The sequence below is a fragment of the Schistocerca piceifrons genome, chromosome 1 (genome assembly GCF_021461385.2).
Source record: "Schistocerca piceifrons isolate TAMUIC-IGC-003096 chromosome 1, iqSchPice1.1, whole genome shotgun sequence".
Taxonomy (NCBI): domain Eukaryota; kingdom Metazoa; phylum Arthropoda; class Insecta; order Orthoptera; family Acrididae; genus Schistocerca; species Schistocerca piceifrons.
Genome location: NC_060138.1, coordinates 246,751,841 through 246,774,733, shown reverse-complemented (window position 1 = coordinate 246,774,733; position 22,893 = coordinate 246,751,841). Strand labels below are relative to the sequence as shown.

At 38.6% G+C, this 22,893-nt stretch overlaps 1 protein-coding gene across 2 annotated transcripts in view; it reads right to left on the bottom strand.

Moving 5' to 3' along the window:
• The window catches only part of LOC124784161 (adipocyte plasma membrane-associated protein-like), a 111,309-nt gene that overhangs the window by 13,607 nt on the left and 74,809 nt on the right, over positions 1-22,893 (bottom strand). For both annotated transcript variants that reach the window (XM_047254080.1, XM_047254079.1), the window contains exons 5-6: positions 16,144-16,312; positions 6,018-6,152 (exon numbers count right to left, since the gene is read on the bottom strand). In XM_047254080.1, the coding sequence (XP_047110036.1) occupies positions 6,018-6,152; positions 16,144-16,312 (304 nt within the window). The remainder of the gene's footprint in view (positions 1-6,017; positions 6,153-16,143; positions 16,313-22,893) is intronic.

The window sequence follows — 22,893 nt, the reverse complement described above, 5'->3', positions numbered from 1 at the left end:
CTTTGTCAAAGTTGCTTAGCTCAATGGATTTCCCATTTGCAATCCATATCCTCACTAGGGTGATCACCTGCCCATGTCTGCTCCACTTAAATACTTTTGTTACTGTGTCAAGTGCCATCAATGCCACCAGGTGACATGCAAGGTCATAGTGAGCACTGGTCACCATGTTTTGGCTGATCAGTGTTGACAGTGTACATAACAGAAATAAACTTGGGGACAATATTATATAAAGACAAGAGCACGTAGATGAAGATAAGATGGCAAAAATGATATTGGGAGAAGAATTTATCAAAGCACTGACTGACCTGAGTACAAACAAAGCCCCTGGAGTAACTCATATTCCCCTGTAGTAACTCATATTCCTTCAGAATTGTTGAGGTCCTTGGGAGAGTTAGCCTGGTGTGTAATCTATATGAGCCGGCAAAATCTGCTCAGACTACATGGAGAACATTCATTCTAATTCCAGAGAAACCAAGTGCTGTCAGGTATGAATACTACCAAACCATCTGTTTAATAAGTCATGACTGCAAAATGTTGACACAAATTTTTAAAGAAGAATGGGATTTTCATAACACCAGCAGGAGCTCTGCGCACTTTGTACACGTGTAGTCAAAAGCTGTCATTATGTTACCAGGGAAAACATGTATGAGCTAAATCACAGTTTAATTTTAGTTTATTTAAACAACTATACAAGAAATTTATATTACATTGCCAATTTACTATTTGATTAAACAAATCAGAAACTTTCATATCATTTTATTACTGCAGCTGACATATCAATATATTACAACACTTTTTTAAATACACACTGAACAAAAACACTCTTTCATTGCAATATAAAAGGACAAAGGCTTTATATATTGAAGAAGTATCAGTTATCACAAAGTTCCTTCCATCTACACAGTTAGTTGTCTTGCACAATTTCGGGAAATGCTTCACACTTCTCACTGTATGCACTGTTTTTACATGTCCTTTGCAAACAAAGCTATGGTATGAATTACACCTTAAGGTAGTAGATGTGTTTCTTGCTTGTCCACATGTCACACACAGACCTCTTTTCTTGGTGGTAGGCTCCTCAGTTCTTTCAACACATTGATCTTTGTATTCCACAAGGAAAGTTGCAATGTTGGCAGGAAGTGAAGGTATATCAGCTCTTACCACTAGTTGAGACTTCATAAGAGACTGTGCTAAATCTTAAAAAAAAAAAAAAATCTTCTCTTCTTGTTTGGATTTGCCTCATTTGCATGAAAAATCATTTGAACATTAATTCTTGCTATATCCATAAGAGCATAGGATACAACCAATCACCAGCTTCTTGTCACCCGTGCGACAGAACACGCACCTCCCAGTTGATCGGCTGTGTCGACTCCTTCCTTTGTTATATTTCAATCCAAATCTATCTCTGGCTTACGTGTAACTTCATCAGTGGTTCCAAAATTGTGTGTAGTTGAAAGTAATATAACTTCCTTGTTTTGTTTCGGCACATTCAAAACTAGTGTCATATCATTCTGAAAACCAAATAAAAAGGAGTGGTTAGCCCTACATTTCCCAGGTAAATATTCTTGTCAGATCTTGTGTTTGTTTTTTCTCAATGTGTTGATGCATGTTAGTCGCTTATTCAAAAGGGAGTTGGCTAAGGAATAGCTAGTGTACCAACTATCCATTGTAACACTTCTTCCTCAGCCTTCAGTGTGGGTAACTAGCCTTCCTACAATACCATGGTCCTTTAGGTTGTTTTCCACAATATACTTCAAAATTACTAGTGAAGAATGTTTTAGCATCTTCTAAAGCTAAATTCTTTATCCCGTACTTCACTGGTTTGTTTGGGATATACTAAACAAAAGAACAGCGACCTCAAAAAGCTTGCACCTTTTTGTCTACTGTCACAAATTGTCCTACATTATAAGCGTTCTTGCAATTCACCATAGAGGCATCCAATATTTGCCTTATTGCAGCAAGTCTATTAGTTACTCTTCTTTCTTGCCTTGTACTCTTGTCGTCAAAACAGATACGTCATAAAAGGAACAGAAATCTTCTGTGCCTCATCACAGCTCTCATAATCTCCATGCCAGTAGCATCTGCTGTCCACAGTTCAATGATATTTGTGTGGTTTGCTTTTTTAGTCCTATTGAGATACAGCAATCCCAACGATGCCGTTATTTCACACCTTGTAGTTTTGTAGCATCTCTTTCTCTGGAATATTGTACACATTCTTTCTTAGATTGAATGTATATGTTCGTGTATTTTAAAATTTCATCAATCATTTCCAGGCTAAGTATAGTTCATAAAGCCTCTGTTTCACTTGTGACCCCTCTGGTGACACGTGCAGGCCCATGGAATATTTTCACAATATTTTCTTTCTGTTTTTGAAGTCACAGTAGGACATATTTTATTCCATTTACATGTTCTGTCCCTCCCAATAAAAATATCACCAGTGGAGAGTGGCTCTTCACAGTCATCATCTGAATTGTGGACTTGATCAGAATCTGAATCGTGGTCACTTTGTGTGATAAATTCCTCTTCTTCTTCAGAGTTGTCACCATTTTTGTTGTCTGATACAAGACTGAACTCTGGATCCCCATTGAGTAACCAATCAAGCTCATTGTCTGTCAGCTTTGATCTCACCCTGACAGTGATATACCCGCTTGTTATGTGTGACCATTTGATTCAGTTAAAAAGGAACAAAATAAAAGTGAAGGAAAAATTACTTACATGACTTGGAATGTGGCGTACTTTGTACACTAAGATGACACACTCGCAGTTTATTTTAAAAAACTGTAACTCACGAGAACCTATGACAACACAACTTCTCGCTGTGCTATCTGAAATAATAATGCAGGAATAGGTAGGGGCTTGCTATTGTAAAACAACAATGGAACTGAGCACGACAATGTTCTTTGCGGTTGGCGCACTTCATACAGAGGCGCGCCTGCTTGAGAGTTAAATTCACTCTTGTTATTAACCACAAATACAGTTAGTGGTAAATGTATTGGTACATAACTGTGGAGAATCCCAAGGTCCCAGAAGAGGCTGCAATAAGATGTATGGTTATAAATTTTACATGCTATCCTTACCAAGCACTTTTATAGAATAAACACTTCTTTGACCTTTGTTGTGTTGTCTCAGAAGACTATGCCACAGCAAAGAACTGTGTAAAAGTATGCTAGCAAGCCCAACGGGAGGTCCACACAATGACTGAGACTTCTAAGAGGTAAGCTGTCAGAAGTGAGCTTTTTGGTTAGGTCATCCACATGCTGGTGTCACCACAGTTTACTACACATCTGTATGCCAAGGGAATTTACACATCGAGACTTATCCAAAGTGTGCCCATTGATCACTACTTCAGGTATGTGTATGTCATTTTATTTGTTTGTAATTGCATACTACAGGTCTTTGTAGGATTATAGATCAACTATTTGCTGTGAGCCAGTTGTAAATTTGCCCCATTATTCCCCTGGCTCTGTCTGCTATGGGTATGCAAACATCAGACATTTTCAAGAGTTGTCCATCATACTGGGCAAATCGCTGTCTTAATATATATGCAGCTAAGACTATGTTTATATATCTGAAAACTCCTGCCAGGCCCCTAGACCAAAGTGCACCAAACTCATTTCCCCAAGGAGACCAACACAGGGGCATTTATAACGCTCTAGCTCTAATACTTGCAGAGATACAGACATACAGTAGCATCGACCAGCATTATCCACCTACTCTGCAGGGTAGCCTACACGTCAGGTCCCTTATGGGTAATCAGGTAGGTAATCTGCCATATGTGGATGTATTGCCTCCCCCCTAGCATATGCCCATCCATTCCCTTCCTTCCGCAGCAAATAATGTGTCGTTTCCAAGTTGGTGACCATCAGTAAATCGTAGTAAGAATACTAAAAGCAATGTGATTATACACCCAGAGCGTGCCCCACATTGTGTGGTCGCTGGATGTACACCATGCTCTTAGTGCAGATATAGACCACTGTATTCACCCAGTTTGAAACACTGTATCATTGTATTCATCCAGTGTGAAATAGCTATTTGCTTCCATCACCATTATACTTATGCACAAATGCGGCATTCATTATGTATCTGACAAGGATGTGCAACATGGCTGAATAGCGTTGATATGTCCCAACAATAGACATGTAGTTGGCAATGCCTGGGGGAAGTTTGAGATGGAGAGAGAGAGAGAGAGAGAGACAGAGACAGAGACAGAGAGAGAGAGAGAGAGAGAGAGAGGTAGGAGGGGATGAGAAGGGACAGCGGGGGCAGGAGGGGATGTACAGAGAGGAACTGGGAAGAGGAGATGGACAGAGAGAGGAGAGGACGAGACGGGCAGAGAGAGGGGGGGAGGTGTAGATGGACAGAAAAGAGGGAGGGAAGAGCATATGGGCTGAGAGGTGGGAGGGAGTGATGGGCTCATTGGAGTTGTGCACTTCGTATAAGACATACGTGTACGCAGGTAGAGCAGGGGAAAAGTCTACTGTAGATTATGAACAGGAGTAAGCCAATCGCTAAAACTTTTGAGATGTTGCATTTAATTTATTCTCTACTCCTAATTTAGTCTTATACCTGTAGCACCATTTGTTTATGTGGTCATCTCTTCTGTATGGTTATGACATTACTCCAAAAATTCCTTTAATGCCAAAACACTTTAGTTTTGCTGGTATAATTTTAAGGTACACAGCTGAAGGCCTTGGCAAGATCACAAAAAAGATCAACAGGGCAATTTTTATTGTTGAGTTCTATCAGAATTGCATTTGTGAGATTAGATATTGCTTTCTCAGTAGAAAAGATTTATGGAAGCCAAACTCTTGTTTCACATACTTGCATTGACTACTGATAAGGATACTATTAGAGCTACATACTTAGGATACTTTCATGCAATTTGTAATATCACATCATTCTTTGGGGAAAATGTCTGAAAATATTTCTTGTTGCTTAGAAATGAGTAATCTGAATTCTTCGTGGAGTATGTCCACAATATTCATGCGAGATTCTCTTCTGAAAATTAGAGATTCTTATAACACTATCACAATAAATCTTTCCCCTTAAGTAGTAATCAGAATTATTCCCTAAAAAATAGTGCCTATAAAAAGTCACAATACAAGATCAAAAGATGGATTGCACAACATTTCAAAAAGCAAATGTGAGACTTGTGCACTTCTACATCTACATCTGTGCTCTGCAAACAACTGTTAAGTGCATGGCAGAGGGCATGTAGCATTGTACCAGTTTTTAGGATTTTTACCCATTCCATTCACATGTGAAGTGCAGGTTATCAAAAGTGTTGTTAATGCAACACCTCAATTTGACAGCCAATTGAAGAAACATGTTTTTGAAGAATCTATTTATTTATTTGGTTAATATTTAAGGTAAATAATTAAGCAGATGGAGTTCAATGTATTACAGGAATGACACATTAGCTAAAACTTCATCCAATCTAGCATGTAACATAACTTGATGAAGTGCTTAATTTTCAATTGTAAGATATTTTAATTTAGTGCAATTGAGATATGCATGAATTATAATAAGTCATTTCATGTTCACACCACTTTGTTGGAGTCTGCTACATGGTCTTTTGTTTACAGCATTGTAATTCTGCCATGTAAAACTTTGCTTATTCCACATTTTAGGAATTCATTGCATCAATGGACTGGATATAAAAATAAATAAAATAAAACTGAATGATGTCTATAAAATTCTTCTGTATGTTGCTTTTAAGTGACACCCAGTATGAACCTTATTACTGTTTCCAAATTACATCTGGTTTGTGACAGTTTCTAGCAATTAGTATGCACTCTACAGGATATTAGCCTGATCAAATCACAGAGATGAATCACATAATAATCTTAACAGTGTTTATTTATATGCCTAATTTCAGTTCTTCCGCTTTCAGCATTGTTTAGTTCCATTTTAAGTGGACTTAAAAACATGAAAACAATAATCTCATGCTGTGTGCACTCTTTTTTTTAATGTCTAGATATACTAGTTACAATATAAAAAAGCATATCGTTTCCTTTTACCTGCGAATTTGGGAACTGAGTGTCTCAGAAACCAACACAAAATCTTCATCGTCTGATAAAAGTACACCATTGGCAAAATGCAGCTTTTCAAGCAATACTTCACTTGTATTCGTTGTGGGGCTATACTTTAGCAACCTGTATTAAGAAGAGACAAGTGAAAATGTATCTCACATCACAGTTAAAAGACTCATTGAAATAATTAAGTGGAAAAATAATGAACATGGCCTTATCTTACACAGAATGGGATTACTGCCACTGGTGAAACATAGACTACACTCATTTAAAATGTAGCTGTCAGGGACAAAAAAATATATATATATAATAGAGGGAACCATTCCACATGGGAAAAAGTATCTAAAAACAAAGATGATGTGATTTACCAAACGAAAGTGCTGGCAGGTTGATAGACACACAAACAAACACAAACATACACACAAAATTCAAGCTTTCGCAACAAACGGTTGCTACATCAGGAAAGAGGGAAGGAGAGGGAAAGACGAAAGGATGTGGGTTTTAAGGGAGAGGGTAAGGAGTCATTCCAATCCCGGGAGCGGAAAGACTTACCTTAGATATATTTTTCCTATGTGGAATGTTTCCCTCTATTATAATCATATATATATATATATATATATATATATATATATATATATATATATATATATATATATATATACAAAGATGAGGTGACTTACCGAACAAAAACGCTGGCAGGTCGATAGACACACAAACAAACACAAACATACACACAAAATTCAAGCTTTCGCAACAAATTGTTGCCTCATCAGGAAAGAGGGAAGGAGAGGGGAAGACGAAAGGAAGTGGGTTTTAAAGGAGAGGGTAAGGAGTCATTCCAATCCCGGGAGCGGAAAGACTTACCTTAGGGGGAAAAAAGGACAGGTATACACTCGCACACACGCACATATCCATCCACACATACAGACACAAGCAGACACACACACACACACACACACACACAAAATGTATGTTACAGATGTAATTATAATTCATATTAGATGAACCATAAAACATCACTAAATCAGCAATAACTGTTTGTGTAGGTGATCTATGGTCATCAGAAACTTTACAACTACAACTCATTTTAAATGCAGTCGACAATGGCAAACACAGTTTATAACTCATATTTGATTATTCATAACATATCGCCAAGTCAGGATCAATACTTTTCTATAAATGCTATAAATTCTTCAGAAACTATACCACTGAAATATAAATATTTACCTAAAGGGAACATCAAAGTAACAAAACCATACTGTATCCAAAAAATTGAGCATTTGCAGGAAACTGCTGGTCTGTCAAGGACAAAGAAAGAAAGTACAACTGTAGGGAAATGAAGAACTGACAATGAGTTGAAGGCTAAGGGAAAAAAAATATGCACTCGACTTATTGAAGGAACTATCCCGACATTTTCATTATGTGATTTAAGCCTGCCATGGAAAAATCAAGGTAGGTACACAGGTATTAGAAACTCACTTACCCCAAGTGGTGTCCAGTGTCTTAATCACTTTGCCTCATCACTTACTATGATACAATAGAAACAAAACCAATATCTGAATCAAAATGAAAACTCTCAAATTCAAAGAGATGCCTGTGTAATGTACAGTTGCTATACTATGTAATCTTGATTCAGCTATAGTTTCACCTTGAATGTGTTAATAAGAAGAAATGTTTGTTTTCATTTGTGTTAATCATAATTTGCGTGAGTTAGATCTGCTTCTCCAGCAAAGTGAAATAGAAAGTTAAATGTGCATTCAGGTACATGTGCTCTTACTGGTATGAGTGGTAGCAGCAGCTACACGGACCCTTATAGATACAAGTCCATAATTTAAAGCTATCTGAATGTAATGATTTCCTTTGTCTGGAGAAGCCAAGTAAAAATAGAATATAAAACTTCAGTAATAATTGTATAAAACAGAAAATTCAGTTAAAATGGTTACAACTACACAGAGATGGAAAGGGTGACAAGCACTTAATATCAGGAAACATAACTCACAGCACAGGCAACAGAAACGCTTACAATAGTTAATAATAATACTCCTATTTTGCAACTACACAGTTCTTTTTCTTCAGGGATGAAAGAGGGATTGACAAGAGAGGGTTGAAAAGGGAGGACAAAAGGGGGTAGAGGAAGTGGTGAGGCACACATCAATCAGCCTCTCTTGAGGAGCTAATTCCTAAGTCTAGAAGTATTATTTTCTATTTTAAATTATTCTATTAGGTGTAATGTGAGTTACTCCTTCTTGAGGTAAATACTGGTCAGCCTTTTTGTTGATTTGCAATTTTAACCTCAGTGTTAATCAAGACACTTTCATATGATTTGTTGACTCAAAAAACGTGTTCTACAATGTAGAATGATACAAGATGTTTGAAATTCTCAGGAAAAATGAGTATAAGGGAAACATGGGTAATATACAGAGGAAACAACATGAATAGAAGACCAACTGAGGGTGTTCAGATTAAAAAGTAAGATCAGGGCGCAATTTTGGCCCTGTTGTTCAATCCATTCATTGAAGAAGCTATAACAAATAAAAGAAAGGTTCAGGAATGGAATTAAAATTCAAGGTGAAAGGATGTCAATGATAAGATTCATTTATGACATTGATTGTCTGAATGTAAAGATTTCCTTTGCCTGGAGAAGACAAGTACAAATAGAATAGAAAACTTAAGCAACTGTCAGTGAAATTGAAGAAGAAATACAGCACATGTTGAATGATAGAAACAGTCTAAAGAACGCATTATATGGGTTGAGAATACATCAAAGAAAGGCAACAGTAATGAGGAGCAACATAAATGAGATCGTAATAGGGATCAGTTAAACTGCCAGCTACCGCTGAGGGGTATATCAGTTCCTTCACACCTCCCCTTCCTTTCATTTAAGTGCCAATGAGAAGCCTTTGGGCTAGTCAGCTTGGTCCTTAAAGTTTTGCCATCATGCCATTTCTGTCACAAATGCCTTTCAGGCAGCATTGTAAGATGCAAAAGCTACTGAAGAGACACTTATTGTTAACAGCTTTGTTGGTAACCATTGCTTGCTTACACATTTGCTGTATGGAACTGTTATACAGTTGGGAAGAGAGCTGTAATTTTCATCACATAATGTAGCTGTTCTTGTGTGCAAATTAAAACGGATAAGTTACAAGACACATGCAACCAAACATAGGGAGTCATACATAAATTTCTTCATGACCTTAAAGAAGAAATGAAATCTAATCAACACTAGACTGCAATGGCAAAGGTGTGTGGTATTTTACTCCTAACAGTACAGAGAATATGTCAGCAGCACAGGGAATGGAAAACTGCAGATACGAAATGAATTTTCAATCTCCAACAAATCCAAGACTGCCATTGATTTGGAACACATCCAGAAATGTTTTTCATTGAACTGTATTGGAATTTTGTGACTATGATAAGGAACCCAAAAGGCAAAATAGGCAGCTGATGTTTTACATAGCAAGACTGCTTTCACAGGTGGCCACTTACAAACTGGCAAACCAAGAACTTGACCATCCAATTGCTGAACATGCTGTGGTCCACAACATGAGTTACATCAGCAGCTACTTCATTGCATGAGACATTTTGATACTTCCTTCCAGCACTAGTTTCTATGAACTAGCAGGTGGGATTTGTCTCTACAGCATATCCTGTGCTCTTGCAATCCTGCTGACCTAAAAATCCACCACCTTGTTTCCCATTGCCTCACCTTTTCCCTTCTCTCTTCTGCCCCCACCAGTCCTTCCCCATTTAGATTGTGTAGTGTCTTCTCCTACACCCCCCCCCCCCCCTCCAAAGGGCAGATTTTCTCTCTCTCTCTCCCATACTCCCCTTAACCTCTCCCTCCGCCTCTCCCCTCCATTTTCCACCCTCTCTCCTCCCACATCCCTCACTGTTTCCCCCCCTTCATCTGCACCCTCATCTCTTCCCCCCCCCCAACCTTCCCCCACCCCTCCCTCTCTCTACCTTCTATATGCTATACCCTCTGAACTCATTCTGTCTTGTTGTGCAACCACTGATTTATCTGTTAAAAGGCCTGCCTTGTACCATACCAATGCCCCCCCCCCCCTCGACTTGTGCATCCTTCCCTACCCCCTCCCCAACCTCAACAACCCAGCAACTACCCTCAATAACCGATAACCAACAGTCAGTTTCATCATGGCTGCAGGCATTATGGGTGTCATTGAGCTAGTGTGTTTGAATGTGAATGTGTACACTTTTACTACAGATAGAGCACCAGCTCGAAATCTAATGTAAATACTACATTCTGTTGAGTGTTTCTAAGCACCATCCATTATTCAGCTATAGTTGAGTGGTTGCCTTTCCTCTATTTTATATAAAAATAGTAGTACATAAGTCAATCACTTCATCTCTAAGACAGTATGTCATTTTTTCCAGACAGGCTACTATTTCACTACAGTATTTTCTAAATACTTTCTTGGCACACAGTTTCATAGCCATCATAAACTGTTTAAAAGAAGTCATCATCCACTTCTGACTGTAAGACCTTTATTGCAATTCACTGTCTGTCGATCTAAGTTATCCTGTCATCTTCAAATGAGTGCCTTGTAATGCATTATGTGTATAGGTATCAGACAGCATTGTTTGATGGCATAGTTTCTAGGTTTGGTTCGACATGCATGATACTTTGGACTGAAGTCTTATAATTTGGGACAGCTGAAGTACAGCTTTCTATGGCTCTGAGCACTATGGGACTCAACTGCTGAGGTCATTAGTCCCCTAGAACTTAGAACTAGTTAAACCTGACTACCCTAAGGACATCACAAACATCCATGCCCGAAGCAGGATTCGAACCTGCGACCGTAGCGGTCTTGCGATTCCAGACTGCAGCGCCTTTAACCGCACGGCCACTTCGGCCGGCGCGGCTTTCTATACTTGACTCTCTAGCCACCAGTTTTGCTACTCCTTAGTACAGTGATAAAATTAACATAAAAACTGATGACCACGAAGTAGACAATGTAAAGAAATTATGCTACCTGGAAAGCAAAATAATGCTTGACAGAAGAAGTAATGAGGATAAAAAAAAAGCAGACTAGCACTGGCAAAGGCATTAATTTTAGGAAAAATTTCTGAGGATATACATATGGAGAACAGGATTATATAAAGTAAATCATGGACCATGGAAAAATTAGAAAAGCAGAGAGCCAAAGCATTTGAGATATGGTGCTATAGAAGGATGCTGAAAATTAAGTGGATTTATAAGATAAGAAATGATGTGATTCTCTGCAGAACTGGCAAAGAAAAAGTATGTGGAAGCCACTGGATAGAAGAACAGACTGGATGATGTGACATACTTAAGACATCAGACAATAGCTGCATTTGTACTAGAGAGAGCTAAAGACAGTAAAAACTGAAGGCTGAAGGGGAAGACATATATTGGAAAACATATTTTAAGAAATGTCACCAAAGATACATCATGATAGTGTAAAAAAGAAATTAAATATAGAATGCAACACATATCATTCAAAAACCTGAGAATACAGAAAATTGCTTTGACACTGAGTGCATTTCACAAGTCAGGGATAAAGACTGAAGAAAACAGGAACAAAAATGTAAACAGACACTCACAGACTGTAAAAGAAAAGAAAAGAAATAATGGGAAGGAAGAACCAATCACAAGAGGAGGCCAGACAGGGATTTGTAACCCACTCTTACCTATCCTTAAAAAAAGAGAGAGAGAGAGAGAGAGCAAGACAGCAAGATGGAGTATGGAGCCAGGAAAAGAGAAGGAAGTATATAAAAAAAGAACTATATACAAGAGATGAGTATATAAAAGAGAAGGACATATATAAAAATACTAAGGCACGTTATGGAAGTGAGGAGACTTGAAAAACAAGTGATAAAATTTAGCAGAAGGTGAAGCCGGATGTATAATGGGAAATACATGCCTGTGAGAGAGCAGGTTTACAGATGCAAAAGCACTGGACAAGAGGATCATATGTGTCATCATGATCCTAGTTAAAGTGTTGTAAAGCTTCATTACTGACTGGCTAATACTGATTAATACTTGTGCTATCATTTTTGCTCGCAATTGTTATTCATGTCAATATAATATTGCAGGGTATTTGTCATTCCATGGAGTCTGGAGCTTCAGATGCCTCCTCTTTCTCATGGTAATTCCTCCCATCAATGATTTCAATGTGATATTCCACAAGATTCCACAAGGTACATGTAGTGAAGGGTAAAATTGCAAGAACAATGTGACAAAAAATTGATTCTGATGGCATACGAAATCCATCTGCATGCCAAATTGGGGGAACAGTTAGGACGCATTAAGATTGAGATAGGTTTGGTTCTTTATTAGTACAGAATTTGTGTGATGGTGACAACAAGTCTTTACGGAACATAACACTCAACATAGAAGGGATGGTATTTATTTATTTACATAGTTTACACCCACATTGGAGCGCTAAAATCAAATGTAATACAATAGAGTCTACAATTAAGTTTGGGTCTTAGCAGTCAGCAATTTCTTTGTTTCCCAAAATTTCTTCATTCACTGTGATCTGCTTGCTTGTTCTTCTGAAGATATGACATACTTTTTCCATTCTGATGGCTTGAATGTCAGCCATATGAATTTGTTCTTCAGAAGCAGTTTCTCTTCTCTGTGTTGAATTTGGTCTGTGGTGATGTTCAATTCATCCAGATCACTTTATACTTCTTTAAACCAGATGTTTTTGGTTTTACTGTTCCAGAAGTAGTCAAAAAGTTGCTTCAAGATCCTAGTATTTGCTAAGCAAGATATGTGGCCGAAAAATGCAATTCTTCTTTTCCGCATTGTATCAATAATGGATTCACTTTCTTTGTACACTACTGAATTGGGCAAAAGTTTCCACCCCATTAACTTGATGTTTTTTACTGATAATTGTTCGGAGTACTCTTCAATCAACTTTCTGCAATTTGTCAGTTTTTGCTTGAGTATTTAGTCTGAATAGTGTTTCACTTGCATATGTTGCTTCCGGTTATCGACAGAGGAGTAATGTCGAAATTTAGTAATGAAGGTACATCTGTTTGGCCCAATGAAGGATGCACTCCATGGGAAGCACTACATGGATTAGATGGAGGTTATTGAGGAAGCAAGACATTGGCTTTAACATCGACTAATTGTGTGGTACCGTGCAGGCGTACAGGCCTTCCCAGTAAGGTGCCATATGGCCATCGCATTAAATGGAGATCAAGTTGAAAAATAGGTGTATTGGACTCCTGAATAAAACCAAACTGCTTTCAGAAAAAAAATGTGTTACATTACTTATTGAACTCATAGGTCACTCACTTACAGACTTATCCATCAGTTACAGAAACCTCAATCTCAAGGAAAATGGTTAAGAGCTTCACGTAAGGACAAAGAGCTTTGCACTCCATATGTAAAGCATTTTTAGAGATAAGTTAAGATTTCAGGTTTGCAATGGTTCCAGATGACAAAGAATACACTGGAACCAGAAGACAAGAAGACAAATGTCGAATGTCGATGGTGCCCACAACAGCAGAGGGGGCGGGGGGGGGGGGGGGGGGGGGGGAGCTTATAATTCATTTGTTGGATACAGGGTAGGTAAACATGGATTTGCTGAGCTGGACTGGTTAGTGCCGCCAGCCCTCTGTCACTGTAACTTCTGGGCATGCTTCACTGACCACCATGTGATGCTGCAGTGGAATATAAGGTGTTACATGGACCAGGGATCTTGGATTAACCATTTCACTTGGGAAGACAAAATGAACCTCGTTAAAAACCCTTCAGTCTTAAGGTGTGCTGCGTGCCTGACATAATGCGTGGCTGTTGAGGGAGAACAGGGGTTGTATGGCCACCCATGCTGAAGGAACTACTTCTGGCTCCCATAAACTTTGTTTCATTGCTCAGGTCTGCATTCAACTTGGAGCAGAGAGTGTAGGATATTCAAAGAAGAAAAGAAAATCCAGAAATTGAAGATGACTAAATGTTTCCACAAAGACATCACCTACAGATTCTGATACCAAGAAATGCTCTTGCAAACATGCATGCAAAATAGCAATGCTGATGAAACTACAGCTGTCTCCATGCAAACTCCAATGGCAAGCACTGCTTTTGCCACTGACATGGATGCCATATTGGAAGGCCAATTGCTGAACATTAATTTACCACAGCCAAAATCGGTGTCATCAAATCTCAAGGAGAAGACTAAGGAGAATCGTGCTGTCCAGAAAGTGGAATCAAAGCAGGTGGACCATCAGATCCAGAAACACTCAGAGGATGATGACTCAACCATGAACTTTGATGTTTGGTTCAATGAAGCCTTGATACCTCTTAGTTCTCCCTCTTCTGAAGTGGGCTCTCCTACATGAAGAAGAGCATGGGAAAAGCATGAACCTCCCAGATAAATGACTCCTGTGCTTCAATAGGACATTAATGGGTACAGAACACATATGGAGGAGCTGAAACTGTTGGCGCAGGAGCGACCCCTCCATATGTGTCCACAGCAAACACATTTTAAACACAGCGACACCGTTGTGCTCAGGGGATACAAACTCCATCAAAAGAATGACTTCAGTGGACAGAGGGATAAAGATGGAGTGACTGCCTTTGTGAACAACATTTACCACTCCACCTCTGTCTTTCTCAGAACATATATTCAGGCAGTTGCTGTCACTGTGTATATTTCATTCAGTGTTACAATTTGTAGTGTGAAAACTGTCACTCAACAAAATTTTGGCTATAGTGGCTCGTTCTGAGCTGATTTCACAATGTCTGCAATCCTTCCTACTTGCAGGAGATTTTAATGCACACAATGTGCTATAGGGATCTACACTGACCTGCTGCAGGGGTCAAGTTATCGAAAACATCATTGTGTCAGAAAAGTTATGCCATTTTAATGCTGGTGGTAGCACACAATTTAGCAGTGTCATGGGGTCATTTTGCCCATAGATCTTGCTTCCTGTTCTCCTGCCCTTATAGATCCTGCTCACTGGGAAATGTTCAATGACTTGGCATTCAAGTGACCACTTCCCTATCTGGATCCACCTTTCAGACACAGGTGTCTCTGAAAGGAAGCAAGTAGGTGGCTGATGATATGAAATATAGGAAATAAAATGTGTTATTGCACCACACGTTGTTTGAAATTAAGTGAAAAGTAGAATTCCCCTTCCAATTTGTATTGTAAAGGAAGGGTAACACTTTCTGAACTGAGCAAGCATTGTTTTACTATATTAGTGTTGTGTTCTGTGAATACTTTGAATGTTATATATCATCTATCAAAACAATGATGCTTTGGAGAGTCTGATTCTTCAGTTTTAGAACATAGTCTCTACACCACTACTTTGAATATTCATTCATGAGTAGTGCTCTTTTCATAATTTTGTGACATCTTAATGTGATGCCTGGGCTCTGGGGTCCATATTCACTAGCATTCTTCCCTGTTTTTGCAATGTTTTTTTTCCGTTCTGTTATTTAGCTACCACTCTATCTCTCCCTCTTTCTCTTACTTTGTTGGACCATAATTATAATTTCTTTTGTTTTCTTCTCGTCACAGAATCTGTGTGTGCCTGTGGTGTGTGTGTTTGTGTTTGTGTGTGTGTGTGTGTGTGTGTGTGTGTGTGTGTGTGTGTGTGTACATGATGTGGATGAGATTTGATAAAATGTGTGTCTAAAAGCTAAGTTTAACACTTTTGTATATGAGCATGTGTGCTACTCAACAGGGCTTACAGGGAGAGTGATTGTCTCCTCTTGTGACATTTTATAGGCACTTATACTAGTTAATCTGGCAGTAATTAAACAAAGCAAAATGCTAAAGCACACAGAAAATAATAAGAAATCTACATAATAAACAACCATATATATTTATAGGGCATAACACATAAATAAAGATAGCACACTGCCATATGTGAGCTGCCACTAAATGTTTATTATGATGACTTCTGACACTTCATAAACACACTGTCATGATACTCCATTCTCACACGAACCTTACACTATCAGTCAGTACTCCAATGTTGCATTCAAGAAGTTGAAATGCATATAAATGAATACAAAATAAACTCTTGCAAATCACTTGGTTGTACCGTGATATTATTTGGCTTCAGCCTTTGTCACTACTCATAGAGAAGGCTACAGTTAATGAAGGAATACCTGCCACTCCCATCTCCTAACAAAGTATATACACCATCTTGCAGAGTTACATCTGATGAAGAATGGCTCCAGTAGACAGTACCATCACGGGCAACATCAACACTATTTATTAGTAATGGTTTTTTCCCGTTTATAGGAATATCTGCAGATACCAGTTTAGTAACCAAACCTGCAAAAAAGTTAATAGAAACATAATATAATAACACTTCATACTTGACAGAAAGTGACATTACAGTCTCTGGTATAGGGAGGAAAAAATTTCCAAAGAATATGCAATACCTACATGTTGACTGCACCTAAATCTTTGTGTCTTTTATCAGATTCCAACCACAGGCATGTGCTACAAAGTCAGTCAGTGAGAAGGTAATAAGGGTCTTTTTCAAAGAATGTATTCTCTACGTGGCCATTTCAGAACATTTCACTGTAATTTTTTTATTTTATTTATTTATTTATTTTTTAACAAAAGGTTTGAAAGGAAGAATGATACCAGGTTTATTCAGAGAGCACTTGATGAAATAATAGTACACACAATATTCTCTATGAACTACAAGGGGCAGACAGAATTATCTGAGTTCTTGGCTCATACCAGCTCATGCCATGAGAACATATGAAGACAGGTCATTTGCATGGTCTTCTAGCAAGATTTAAAAAGGCATCCAATAAAAACCTTTGAATGTAGCCTATGTAAATAAAGAAGCTTCAGCTTGGAGGTAAATTGTCTAATGTTAACCTCAGACTAAAAATGTGATCAACAGAAGTGCTTCTAGACAGACATTTACTCTCATTGGTTTCCATCATCAGATTGGTAATGTATGCTTGTCTATTCATTTAAGGACTTCCTCAAAAATGCACTGTGAAGAAAAGTTATCTTTACGTTTTGAGTATACTAAGCTTTGAAATGTTATATTACATGAAGTTTCCATTAATATTCAAAAACAAAAAAGCACTCCATCTTCAGGCCACAAGTGGCCCATCGGGACCATCCGACCACTGTGTCATCCTCAGTTGAGGATGCAGATAGGAGAGGCGTGTGGTCAGCACACCGCTCTCCCGGTCGTTATGATGGTTTTCTTTGATCGGGGCCGCTACTATTCGGTCGAGTAGCTCCTCAATTGGCATCACGAGGCTGAGTGCACCCCGAAAAATGGTAACAGCGCATGGCGGCTGGATGGTCACCCATCCAAGTGCCGGCCACGCCCAACAGCGCTTAACTTTGGTGATCTCACGGGAAGCGGTGTATCCACTGCGGCAAGGCCATTGCCAATATTCAAAAACAGGAATCAAAAATTAAAAGTGGGCATTATTTGTTTCCATTTTGCTACTACTTCAGGCAGTCTTGCAGATATGAAGCTTTCTTTTTCAAATGATGATATGGAAAGGATAGATTCCTTTTCACTGCATGCAGGAAGTGTTGAGTTGCAGACAGGCACAATGAAACATAGTGCTGTTCATGACACTGGTCATGTTTATGTGTGTTGTTTTTGTGTTTGTGTGATTTGTGCCTGTGTAAATGTCCGCTTGTTTTCTGGTTTGCAAGGACTTCATCCAAAAGCTATATCTATTTCTTTCATTGGGCCTGTCTCCAATTCAATAACTCCTCTATGTGGTGAGCAACTATCTATCCTTTCCATATTGTAGTTATTCCATCCTGGTCTTTCCAGTGTTTCTTTTCAAAACAAATCATTTCATATAAAATCTTGTTTCATTTCATAATTAAACTTTCCTTGAATGTCAACCTATTTTCAATATGTGGCAGATAACAGACATTCCGTTTTTTGTTAAATGAGAAGGCTGTTTTGTCTTTTTTGGGGGGCATGGAAGAGGATGATTCTTTTTGAACTGTTTTGATCACTTTCATGAAGTCCACAGCCAAAGCATTAGGAGTTTGTGCTGTGTTCAGATCAGAAGGTACAGATAAAATTTTCATAATCTACAAAATTTTAATTACTGGACTAGTAATACTGCTTTCACTTGGCTAAGAAACAATATCAGTGAACCATTGGACAGCTTAGCACTGTTAAAAGTAATAAAAGTGACAGATTTGGCAGAGAGAAAACACAAATGAAGTTTTGTAGTATGGGAATCATTATGAGAAGGTTTTTCTTATAGGCTGAGCACTTATTCACTATTATTACTGAGATCACAAGTAGCATTGCAGTATATTGGCTTTACATATTTTGGCTAATTCTCCAAGGGTGCCACAAACATGAACTAAAGGTTGCTACACTACACTTTACATAAGAATGAAGTATGATTCTGTCACAAAACAAGATGAAATCTAACCATGGGTTCATGTTTAGAGAAAAAAAAAAGTAGTAAATAATTTAGGAATAAAGGTAATGAATCACCAAACTGTAAAGTCCTTGAGTTCGTTGAGTTGTCAACAGCTCGTAAATATGACTGAAAACTTAGCTAGTTGTCAGGCATACACACACACTCTTGTATGGCTACATTATGCTGGCTGAATACACTCTGTGAATACTGTAGGTCTACATTTTTGACTGGGGCTAGAGGTAGTGTTTGTTGGAGCAAGTGAGGGAGAAAAGAGTCAGGGACTGGGAGGGAGAGCAGCAGGTGCACATAATAATAATGCACTATGGCCACCAGCACTAGTGAGTTTGTGCAGTGCACAATGATGATGACATGCGTTGGGAGGCATGGTGATAGTGCAGAGGAAAGAAAGACTGCAGGGAAGAGGATGTGGGTTGAGGATAATTGAAGTTAGGATTCTGGTGCAGGGTGGAGGTGGTTGTGGTACTGGGTGTTGATGGAGACTGAGACCAGGATGGTTACATTAATGAAGAACATGCTGCAAGAAAAACTCCCACCTATGTAATTCAGAGAAGATGATGCTTGGGGGAAGGACCTAGATGCCATGGGCTGTGAGGGAGCCAATGAAATCAAGCACGTTGTGCTCTGCAGTATGATCTGCCACTGAGTGGTTCACTGCCACAGTTTGGCAATTTAGCATTCTATTGATTTTACATACATTATTAAACTGAAAAATATATTCTGCACAAGTTGCCCATTTGGTACCTTACATGATGATAAAGCAAACATAAGAGTGCTTCTTACAAAGATCCTGTTCATGATATCATGCTGTGATGTAGAATGATTCAAGTAATTTACAAAATAACACTTTTTTCCTGTACAATTCTCTACTGTCAATTTACATGAGTGGCTCATACTTTTATTTTGTTGTTGTTGTTGTTATTGTTGTGGTCTTCAGTCCTGCGACTGGTTTGTTGCAGCTCTCCATGCTACTCTATCCTGTGCAAGCTCCTTCATCTCCCAGTACCTACTGCAACCTACATCCTTCTAAATCTGCTAAGTGTATTCATCTCTTGGTCTCTCTCTACAATTTTTACCCTCGACAGTGCCCTCCAATACTAAATTGGTGATCCCTTGATGCCTCACTCAGAACATGTCCTACCAGCTGAACCCTTCTTCTAGTCAAGTTGTGCCACAAACTTCTCTTCTTCCCAATTCTATTTAATACCTCCTCATTAGTTATGTGATTTACCCAACTAATCTTCAGCATTCTTCTGTAGCACCATATTTCGAAAGCTTCTATTCTCTTCTTGTCCAAACTATTTATCGTCCATGTTTCACTTCCATACATGGCTACACTCCATACAAATACTTTCAGAAACGACTTCCTGACACTTAAATCTATACTCGATGTTAACAAATTTCTCTTCTTCAGAAACGCTTCCCTTGCCATTGCCAGTCTACATTTTATATCCTCTCTACTCTGATCATCATCAGTTATTTTGCTCCCCAAATAGCAAAACTCCTTTACTACATTAAGTGTCTCATTTCCTAATCTAATTCCCTCAGCATCAACCGACTTATTCGACTACATTCCATTATCCTCGTTTTGCTTTTGTTGATGTTCATCTTATATGCTTCTTTCAAGACACTATCCATTCCGTTCAACTGCTCTTCCAAGTCCTTTGCTGTCTCTGACAGAATTACAATGTCATCGGCAAACCTCAAAGTTTTTATTTCTTCTCCATGGATTTTAATACCTACTCCGAATTTTTCTTTTGTTTCCTTTACTGCTTGCTCAATATACAGACTGAATAACATCGGGGAGAGGCCACAACCCTGTCTCACTCCCTTCCCAACCGCTGCTTCCCTTTCATGCCCCTTGACACTTATAACTGCCATCTGGTTTCTGTACAAATTGTAAATAGCCTTTCGCTCCCTGTATTTTACCCCTGCCACCTTCAGAATTTGAAAGAGAGTATTCCAGTCAACATTGTCAAAAGCTTTCTCTAAGTCTACAAATGCTAGAAACATAGGTTTGCCTTTCCTTAATCTATCTTCTAAGATAAGTCATAGAGTCAGTATTGCCTCATGTATTCCAATATTTCTACAGAATACAAACTGATCTTCCCAAGGTCAACTTCTACAGGTTTTTCCATTCGTCTGTAAAGAATTCGTGTTAGTATTTTCAGCCGTGACTTATTAAACTGATAGTTCGGTAATTTTCATATCTGTCAACACCTGCTTTCTTTGGGATTGGAATTATTATAATCTTCTTTAAGTCTGTGGGTATTTCGCCTGTCTCATACATCTTGCTCACCAGATGGTAGAGTTTTGTCAGGACTCGCTCTCCCAAGGCTGTCAGTAGTTCTAATGGAATGTTGTCTACTCCACTGGCCTTGTTTCGACTTAGGTCTTTCAGTGCTCTGTCAAACTCTTCACACAGTATCATATCTCCGATTTCATCTTCATCTACATCCTCTTCCGTTTCCATAATATTGTCCTCAAGTACATTGCCCTTGTATAGACCCTCTATATACCTCTTCCACCTTTCTGCTTTCCCTTCTTTGCTTAGAACTGGGTTTCCATCTGAGCTCTTGATATTCATACAAGTGGTTCTCTTTTCTCCAAAGGTCTCTGTAATTTTCCTGTAGGCAGTATCTATCTTACCCCTAGTGATATGTGCCTCTACATCCTTACATTTGTCCTCTAGCCATCCCTGCTTAGCCATTTTTGAGACGTTTGTATTCCTTTTTGCCTGCTTCATTTACTGCATTTTTATATTTTCTCCTTTCATCAATTAAATTCAGTATTTCTTCTGTTACCCAAGGATTTCTACTAGCCCTCGTCTTTTTACCTATATTTGATCCTCTGCTGTCTTAACTATTTCATCCCTCAAAGCTACCCATTCTTCTTCTACTGTATTTCTTTCCCCCATTCCTGTCAATTGTTCCCTTGTGCTCTCCCTGAAACTCTGTACAACCTCTGGTTTAGTCAGTTCATCCAGGTCCCATCTCCTTAAATTCTCACCTTTTGCAGTTTCTTCAGTTTTACTCTACAGTTCATAACCAATAGATTGTGGTCAGATTCCACATCTGCCCCTGGAAATGTCTTACAATTTAAAACCTGGTTCCTAAATCTCTGTCTTACCATTATATAATCTATCTGATACCTTCTAGTATCTCCAGCCTTCTTACATGTATACAACCTTCTTTCATGATTCTTGAACCAAGTGTTAGCTATGATTAAGTGATGCTCTGTGCAAAATTCAACCAGGTGGCTTCCTCTTTCATTTGTTACCCCAATCCATATTCACCTACTATGTTTCCTTCTCTTCCTTTTCCTACTGTTTAGTTCTAGTCACTCATGACTATTAAATTTTCATCTCTCCTCACTATCTGAATAATTTCTTTTATCTCATCATACATTTCACCAATTTCTTCATCATCTGCAGAGCTAGTTGGCACATAAACTTGTACTACTGTAGAAGAGTTCACTATGCTGTTTGTAGTAGCTTACCCACACTCCTATTTTTTTATTCATTATTAAACCTACTCCTGCATTACCGCTATTTGATTTTGTCTTTATAACCCTGTATTCACCTGACCAAAAGTCTTGTTCCTCCCGCCACCGAACTTCACTAATTCCCACTGTATCTAACCTTAACCTATCCATTTCTTTTATTTTATCAATCTGAAGTACTTGAAAAATTACAAACTGGACCTTGCACATACAAAATTGTCTTCAAATGAGGTGTGCTATGACCTGAGTTGGTGACGATGCTGATAATTATTTATTTTTACAGCACGATTATCAGTGCCCAAATGTCATGAGCTGATATATCAAACTCATCAAAACTGGTGGGTCCTCTCATTCTGGGGTCTGAGTGACTTGCACTTCATTTCTAACCTCCCAAATCTATTCCTATCTTCTTCTTCCCAAAGAAAGAACTATTAATTCTAAAGCTATGATAGTGTATGTACTTTTATATGTGTTTATTGGCAGTTCAGAAACTTCTCTTGAAGATAATTCTGTCTCATAGTTTTATAACTACCTTCTTCTAAGCTGTCTGCCTCCGTAGTTGGAGGTTGATGTAGCTGACTGTCATGTGGAGGTCCTGGTTTGATTCTCGGTATTTCCAAGGATTTTTCCTTGGTAGGAGGACTGGTAGGGGTACTCTCAGCCTGCTGAAGCCAACTGTGGAGCTACTTAACAGATTAGTAGTGGTTCCAAGGCCAAGACAATGACACATAGAGTTGTGCGCTGACCATATCCCCCTCCATAACAAATCCAATGATGCTACTGGAAGAGGATGGTGTGGTGGTCGGTCAGGCCCAATTGGCTTGTCTAGGGCTAGAATGCAGAATGTCTAAGCTGTTTGCTGTTGTTGTTTTAGGAGACTTTAAAGTCTGTTGATAGTGATCATTACCAACCATTGAGTCCTTATTTTGTTTATTCATTTTGTAGAACTACAAACAT